Here is a 9045-nt window from a genome sequence, read left to right on the forward strand (position 1 = left end):
ACGGGGTCTGCTCTGAGCCTGCAGCCGTGTCCCCAGACTCTCACCTGACGGGGTCTGCTCTGAGCCTGCAGCCGTGTCCCCAGACTCTCACCTGATGGGCTCTGCTCTGAGCCTGCAGCCGTGTCGCTGCCTCATGGGTGTTTAAAGGTGTTTTCTTTCGTGATCACCGTTGTTGGTTCTTCTGGATCTCCCATTTGATGGCAGGCAGACACATCTCTAGCCCAGATGATTGCTTATTCCCTTCTCAGCGCCTGGGAATCTGGGAATGGAGAAAGAAACTTTCTCTTTTGGGGTGTGTCTAGTCCTCCAGCAGTGCGGGCTGTGTGCCCACTCGCCTTTCCATGTTGACCCACCTCTGATCTGCATGAAATCTTTTTCCTGATGACCCTGACAGAGCAGATCAACGCCCTCTCCCTACTTATTTCTTCCCAGCAGCCAACCAGCTCATCTCTCACCTGCGAGACTTCTATGTGGGCATCAGGAACCCATATACCAGGCCCCCAATGGCAGGGGACACATGTCAGGCTTCCCAAGTAGAACCAGTTCTTTTCATAAGGCTTCAGGTGAGAAACGATGTGCCCCACCCTCTCCTTTGTGCAGGAATTGGAAGTCAAGCATACCAAAAGATTTCCTCCGAAAATCCTCTCCCTTCTCCTCTATCTCCTGTAAGTTTTAATACCTTAGATGTAGGTAAAAAGTATAAATTTGTCTAACCAGCTCGCTCTCAGCTACAATCAAAACAGGGCGGTCTGTCTCCTGCCCACCTTGGTATCTCTGTTACCCGAGGACTCAGCCAGAACTGCTTTTTGCTGTCTGGGTATGGAAGGGTGGTTGATGCTTAGCTGTAAGTAACATACACGTAGGTCTGGGATATCCAGCCTGCAGCAGACTTTTCTATCTATTAGCCCTGATCATTATAGCCTCCCCAGTAGCTATTATCATTCTCACGGATGAAGGAAAGGGGGAGAGAATCAGAATAGGGGGAGCTTATCTGAAGTCACATCAGGAGTGAAGGAGCAGGGTCTGCACACTGGTCTTCCCGAGCAGAACCTATGCTCACATCAGGTGTGCCTGCTGGCGCCTCATAGCTCAGAAATTATTGGACACTGAGTCATGGGACCGTATTAACTTTAGAAATTTGTCTTTGAATAATTTTTCCATTACTTATTCTTCCTGAGACTTTATTCCAGCTTTCTATTGCTGCCCTAACAAAGTACACAAGCCAGTGATTAAACAACACAAATTTATTATCTAAATGTTTGGTAGGTTAGAAGCCCAACACGGGTCTCACGGGGCTAAACTCAGGATCAGCCAGGCTTGGTCCCTTCTCGGTGTTTTTTCACAGTTTCCTGAGATGAGGACGTGGACCCCGAGAGGTGTTATTATCCTGCCTCCCACAGTAAATGAGCTCTTCAGATAGTGAATTTGAAAAAGTTATGCTACGCACATTAGAATTTTAGTCAAGTCCCTTTATTTCTCCATCCAGTGCACGTTACTACTAGCAGAACAGAGAGACATGGAGAGGTGTGATCTGCCTCATTTTTTTCTCGTTTCGTAAAAATCAATTTGTAGTACTATTTTACTAAATGGCTTTGTTCACCTTAGATTTGAAACTTCATATAAATTCATTGCTGTCATTTTCAATTCAGTATTAAGCATCTAATCCATGCATTGTTATGGGAAAAAGACATTTAAAATAATATTTTTTGGGTTTTTAAATCCAGATTTGGACTTAAGGCCACCACAAAAATCAATTGGAAGCAATTTCTAACATCATTTCAGGAGCCTCAGGACATGGACATTAACATCATGGTTCCTCCAAGAAAAAGAAACAGGTATACAAAAAACAAAACAAAACAAAACAGCCTGAATGCGCGTTATCGTTACATATACCATGACGTGTAGAAGGGAAGGGAGTATCTGAGTTACTTTTCCTTCGCTGGTTGGAGGACCGATTACTTTTCTCTGAATAATAGCCAACTTCTACCTAGTGATTTGCAGTTTATAAATTATTTTTTGTGCACTTTTCTTATTTAAGGTTGCCAAGATTGCCTTAAACTGTAAGGTTGGTATGATTAATATTTCCATTTCTCGAGAAAAATAAGACAAGATCTTGACTCTGCCACCTGCTCCATGTCGGGGGAGCCGTCTGCACACCAGGCTCCTGAATGTTGGACTGAAAGAAATGAATCCCTAAGTCTAAAATCTCTGAGCCACCCTCCTGAAAGATCAAAATCCTAAAGCTGTAATTCTGGAAAAAGTAATTTGAAAATGTTTTAAAAGATATTTACATTTTAAAAAGGGGACTTATTTAAGAAGCATAAAAACACAACAGAACACTCCATAGGCCACTTTTCATAGAAGAGAGGCAATCACAGCTCACGGATTTTTGTAGCATGAACACGTGTGCTAACATCAGTTACATGGACATAGCAGTTATGAGCAGACACACCGAATTCACTAAACACACAAGTCAAAGAGAAATATGTGAACATGTTACCGTGGTAGGTAATTGTGTGTGCCCAGTTTAATTACTGGAGTCACCCCAGACGCTGTGATGGACACCCTAAGTCTTTTGAGAGATCCATCAATATCTGAGATGGTGTTTCCTGGAAATCTGGGACAGTACAGAAAAACTTCCCCCCAAACTTAGAATCAAGAGACCAAAGAGTGAATCCAACTTCACAGGCCACTTTTTATAGAAAATAGGCAATAACATCTACTCGGGAATGAAGTCCAGTTTGGGGAGTTCCATGAGTCTGTCAGAGGTTACCTCCAAGGGCTCTTGCTTCTGGAAGGCATAGGCATTTCTTCTACAAGAGCATCGTGCTGGCAAAATCCCTATCTGCCCACCCTTAACTCTCCTCCCAAGGACTAATACAAAGTTTTTACATTGCATCTGTGCGTGGTCACAGTGAGGTGTGTCATACGAGCATTGTGCTGTCCCACAACCCCCATCGTGTTAATGAAATCACAGTTTTCCATGAAGTGGGGATCTTAGCAGCACCCATAGCTAAGGGCACCCCAGGACAGTCAAAGCAGTTGGCTGCTGTGAACTTGCCACTTCAAGGCAAGGAAGTGCTGAGCACGTTCCCCAGGCCCGGCAGTCATCTTGACACCTGCTCACTCCATTTTGTAATGACTTTGCTGGGCACTCGGGGTGGCACGGCTTCTGGCATGTAGCAGGGAGCCTGCACTATGTCCTTGGGTGTGTCACCACCACATACACGATTGTCCGAAGAGCTGAGATCTGGAGAAATTTTCTCTTTCACAAAGCAGATGTACAAAAAGGAAGTCTGGACATTTTTATGCACAGGCTAGCACACAAAGTCAACATTGTGCTAATGCACCTGAGTGAAGTCAGGTTTCTGATATCCAAGGCAGCAGAAGGAAAGTCTGTCCAGCTCTCGAGTCCAGTTTACCCTCTGTATTCTCGCTGGGTCCCCAGCTGATTAGATGGTCCCATCAAGATCAAGGGCAGATCTTCCCCACCTCATCCCCTGAGACCCACACTCTAGTCTCCTCTGGAAACTTCCTCACGGACAAACCCACGTTGATGTTCTACCATGTTCCCTGGCATTCCTTACTCGAGTTGAGTTGATGCCTAAAATCAAGTCCATGGATCTACCCCTCGTCAGCCCAGCATCTGCAGGTGTCTCTTTAAACCACACTTCAAGTCCAAATAAAGACAATGGAAGGTCACAGTTCCATCTGTGACATAACCATCCTGTGTACAACTGAAAAGGCACAAATCACCGTCCCTGAATTCGGCCTTTAGGATTTCAACATTCAGGATTGTAATCTTTCAGGAAGCGATTTTTGGAATTGAAGACATTAGGGATTTTAGACTTTAGAGATATTGATCTTTTGGGATTTCAACATTTGGGATTGTGTCGCTCGGGATCGTGGTCCAAACCTACTACTGTTACCCCCTCATGCCAGCTCAGTGCCCCCTCACGCCAGCCCTAGCAGTCTCTAGAGAAACCAGATTCCAGTGAGTCACAGGGCGAACTCATACTCAGGAAAACGGAGTGTTTCTGAAAAGTAGTCGTGGGTGGGCGTTTTACACAACTGGAGGAAGCTAAGATGGCCATGTAGGTGCAGCAACCAAAATCCCCAAACAAATGTGAAAAAGGCTCCCCAGGTAAACTGGGTCACTGCCATTATTCAGGGGAAATGTTTGCACACCTGGTGGAATGTCGGGGAAGGGAAGGCTGCAGGTGGTATTTTGTGATGCAGTTCTGGTAGCCTCTCTGAGCGGAGTCTACATGGAGATTGGGTTTGACCTCCAGAGGGGATATCATGGCCTTGAGAGCACACCTGTAGGGGGTGAGAGGGGCTGAGAAAAGGAGGCAGTAGAGGAAGAGAGGAGCCGACAGTGCAGGCGTGGTGGCCATTCCCTGGTGATGGAGAGGGCGAGGTTGTGAAGATGGCTGTCCTACAGCTGTGAGACTGGCATTTGTGCCTGTGGTTATTTCTGTAGTCAAGGTCTCAGCAGTGATCCACAGTCTCTTTACTGATCTTTCTTGAGACAAAAGTCACAGACACACATGATGACTGACCGGAGTTGGTTCAAGGGGTGCGGTGACTGTGGGAAGTGCACCCACGAGCAGAGGGACAGATCAGCGCCCCCCCCCCCACACATTACACTTCCAGGAGCAACAGCCACCCGCAAAGAAAGTTAGTTGTTGTGAGAGTGTTTGTTTTTTTACGTTAATAAAGCACAAAGTTCAAGGACACGATCTTATTCCTGTTTTTCTCCCGATCCTCTTGTAGCATCAACTCTAGAAATCAATCTTGCAAGAAAGACACTGTCACAAAGTTATTTACACGCTCTGATGACCGCTTTGCCTCGCTCAAGACAGCATTACTGATAATCAATGCCGTAAGATTTCGATACCCTTCTCTGGGGGAAACACTTGTGGTTTCTAAGAATGCTAACACTGCTAATACTCAGAACAAGACCAATAAGAACACTAGAGTCACTGGTTTATCTAACAAGTGGTTTTTGAGCTCCTAATATGTGCTGGAAAGTTGTCTGAGTTGGTTCTATTTGGGAGGGCAGATGATGTAAAATGAATTGCAATGCAGGAAGATAAATTCTGATGGCAATGTGTGGCAAGATTGTTAGGAATGGAATGACTAGTCATCATTAACTGTGTAATTAACCAATGGTCCATACCTGCTGAACCTTCCCCATCCTGGCCTAGAGTTGACCAGTTCATAACCAACTTTTTGCCCATAGAAGGAACATCTTTTTAGTTCCAAAATAGCCTATTTAATTTTTTAATTGTACTACAGAGACTAATTCATGAGTTTGCAACTTAACTTTTTCTTGCTTTCATTATTAGCTCCTATCTCTTTTTAATGCTTATTTCAAAAAGCAGCATTTGAGGCTTGGCGCCTGTGGCTCAAGTGGCTAAGGCGCCAGCCATGTACACCCAAGGTAGCGGGTTCGAATCCAGCCCAGGCCCTCCAAACAACAATGACAGCTGCAACCAAAAAACAGCCGGGCATTGTGGCGGGCGCCTGTGGTCCCAGCTACTTGGGAGGCTGAGGCAGGAGACTCGCTTGAGCCCAGGAGTGGGAGGTTGCTGTGAGCTGAGATGCCACGGCACTCTACCCAGGGGGACAGCTTGAGGTTCCTGTCTCAAAAAAAGAAAAAGAAAGCAGCATTTGGATACTTTGATACATAGCAACATTCCCCAAGCTTGTTATGTATCATACGAAGCACATTCAACAAATGACTCTCTAGTAAATAATGAGGAACAGGGTGAATTACTTTTCGTAGACTCCAATAGGGCTGAGTACGAATGACTTTGTATGCTGAGAACTTCCCCAGCCTCCGCACCAGCTTCCCACAGCCAGCTGACAAGGGGTGTGTGCAAGCGAGGGCAGCGCTCTGGGAAAGGCCACGTCACCTGGAGGTGGCCTCCAGGTTGGGCTTTGCTGTCCGTGCTGGAGGCCCCAGCTCCCACCTCAGTCAGCCTAGAACACCATTGCTTGAGGGTTCCAAGAACAGTGTGGATATGGAAATGTGGGGTTCTGTGTGCCCAGGGATATACCTGCTGTAACAAATCTTTAGGCCTCTATGACTTGGTCTCCCTGAATGAGCAAAAATATCACACCTAGTGCTTCCTGCATGCCAGGCACACTCCTAGCAGTTTGCTCGTATACACACACTTAATCTCTCAGCAGCTCTCTGAAGGAGGGGAACATTACTATTCTTTCCACTGACAGTTGTGGAGAGGGAATTCCAGGGCCAATACTAAGCCTGGGGCTTCCCAGCTAGAGGCTCCAGACCGGCACACTCCAGCACTGGGTGGGGCGGCCAGGTGAGCTCTAAACCACCTAGGAAAGGATCAAGGAACGCTTTTGAGCATGAACCCACCTTAGGTTCTATTAGTATGTTTAAGAAATAATTTAATTAAAACAGTGAAATCTTCATTTCCTCGAGTAGAGGACTATAACAATGCTAACCACTCCAGATACTAGACTATTTAACAGTCATTGCCGTACTGTTCAGCTGGAGTTTATACAGATAGTGTAGGGTAAAAATTGGGTGTCCAAGCTCTGCTGGGCCCCAGGCTGTGTGCTTAGGCCAAACACACAGGTGAGTCATATGGAGCCCTCCCTGTGATGGGCTGGCCCTGTGGAGCATCACACAGTGGTAATGACCGTCATGGACACATCACACGATGGTCGTGACCCTCATGGGCACATCACATGATAGTAATGACACTCATGGGCACATCACACAGCGGCAGTGACCATCACACGCAAATCACACGATGGGAATGACTGTCACAGGCACATCACATGATGGTAGTGACTGTCACAGGCACATCACTTGATGGTCACGACTGTCATGGGCACGTCACACGATGGGAATGACCGTCACACGCACATCACACGATGAGAATAACCATCACACGCACATCACATGATGGTAGTGACCATCACACGCACATCACACGATGGTAGTGACCATCACATGCACATCACACGATGGGAATGACCATCATATGCACATCACACGATGGTAACAACCATCACACACACGTCACACAATGGTAATGACCATCACATGCACGTCACACGATGGTAATGACCATCACACACATGTCACATGATGGGAACAACCATCACACGCACGTCACACAATGGTAATGACCATCACACGCACATCACACGATGGTAATGACCATCACACACACATCACACAATGGTAATGACCGTCACATGCATGTCACATGATGGGAATGACCATCACACACACATCACACGATGGTAACGACCATCACACGCACATCACACGATGGTAATGACCATCACACGCACATCACACGATGGTAATGACCGTCACACGCACGTCACACAATGGTAATGACCGTCACATGCACATCACACAATAGTAATGACCATCACACACACGTCACATGATGGGAATGACCATCACACACATGTCACACAGCAGCAATGACCATCATATGCACATCACACAGTGGCAGTGATCCTCAGATGCCTTCCAGTGGCACACTGTATGGTTTGAGAGTGGGACCTCCACCCCCAACCCCCACTACCAGGGGCCGTACTATGGAAGGGACTAGACAAGGAGAGCAGAGGAGGGAGCCGTACCAGATAGGCTGGGTGTTTGGCTTGGGGGCACAGGGCGCATGGGAAACAGGCCTCTCTCCTGCTAAAAGGAGTGATGTAGATAGAATGTTTAGAAGAAACTCTGCTTTAGGTCTGCTGTGTGTGCTGCTGCCTGCTCTGCAGGTGACCCCACTGTTACAGTCACTCACCTGTAAACCAGGTGGCTCACTTCCGTCACCCAAACAGTCTGCACACTGCTGTGCACTTTGCTTCTCTGTGTTCTTACCTGCAGCCGATGTGGTTTTGTTACTAGAAACTCCAGAAGACTCTTCTCAGAAAACATTAGAACTGATTGACAGAATTTAGAAGGTCATTGGGTACAAGGTCATCATTCAAAGACTGTCTATATATCTATAAACTGTAATAATCAGTTACAAAGAGAAGAACTTTTAAAAATATAATTTCTGATAACATTTTTAAAAACTCAAGTGCCCAGGAATATATCTAACAAAATGTCCAAATTCTCTTCATTAAAGATTGCAAAGATTATTTACAAAATAATACCAATCCTTTATAAACGTTCAGAAAATACAGGCAGGAGGAATGCTAACTCAGTCTCTGAGGTCAATATTACTTTGATATCAAAAGAATCACAAGAAAAGAAAATTGCAGCCTAATATTTTTTGTGACTATAGTTACAAAATTTCTCAACAAAATACTAGTGAGCCAAATTCAGCAACATTCAACCAGGATTAAATTCTGGAAACGTAAGAGTTTTATCCCAGGATGGCAAAGTTGGTTCAACTTCAGAAAAAAAGCCAGTTAATGTAATATACAATGTTACTAGAATTAAAGACAAAACTGCATGATTATCTTATCTCAATAGATGCAGATAGAAGTATTTGAAAAAAGCCAATACCTGTTCATGATAAGACCTTTCAACAAACTAGGAATAGAAGCGAGATGCCTTAACTTCATAAAGGACATTCATAAGTCCTTAAGTATCAGCAGAGTTAGTGGTGGAAGACTGAATGCCTCGCCCTGAAAGCAGGAATAGCACAGGTGTCAGCTTTTGCGACTTCTGGTTAACATTGTACTTGGGTTCTAGGCAGTCCAATCAGAAAAGGAAAAGAAATAAAAGTCATTCAGATTGGAAGGAAGGAAATGCAGCTGTCTTTATTCACAGACGTGATCTCGTGTGTAGAAAATCCTCAGGACTGTGCATGTGTGTGCACAACAGAAACCGCTAGACGCAATAAGGGAACTCGTCAGGGTGGCAGGATATAAGATTAATAGACAAACCCACAGAAACTCAGGTGTAGGCTCGGCGCCTGTGGCTCAAGTGGCTAAGGCGCCAGCCATGTACACCCAAGGTGGCGGGTTCGAATCCCCAGCCCGGGCCCGCCAAACAACAATGATGGCTGCAACCAAAAAAATGGCCAGGCATTG

At 45.6% G+C, this 9045-nt stretch overlaps 1 protein-coding gene across 1 annotated transcript in view; it reads left to right on the forward strand.

Moving 5' to 3' along the window:
* EFCAB6 (EF-hand calcium binding domain 6) overlaps positions 1-9045 on the forward strand; it is a 203315-nt gene that overhangs the window by 81317 nt on the left and 112953 nt on the right. Inside the window, exons 9-10 of the mRNA XM_023509416.1 lie at positions 1725-1835; positions 4777-4885. Coding sequence (XP_023365184.1) covers positions 1725-1835; positions 4777-4885 — 220 coding nt within the window. The remainder of the gene's footprint in view (positions 1-1724; positions 1836-4776; positions 4886-9045) is intronic.

This window comes from Otolemur garnettii, unplaced genomic scaffold, assembly GCF_000181295.1.
Source record: "Otolemur garnettii isolate 467f Iridium unplaced genomic scaffold, OtoGar3 scaffold00007, whole genome shotgun sequence".
NCBI lineage: Eukaryota > Metazoa > Chordata > Mammalia > Primates > Galagidae > Otolemur > Otolemur garnettii.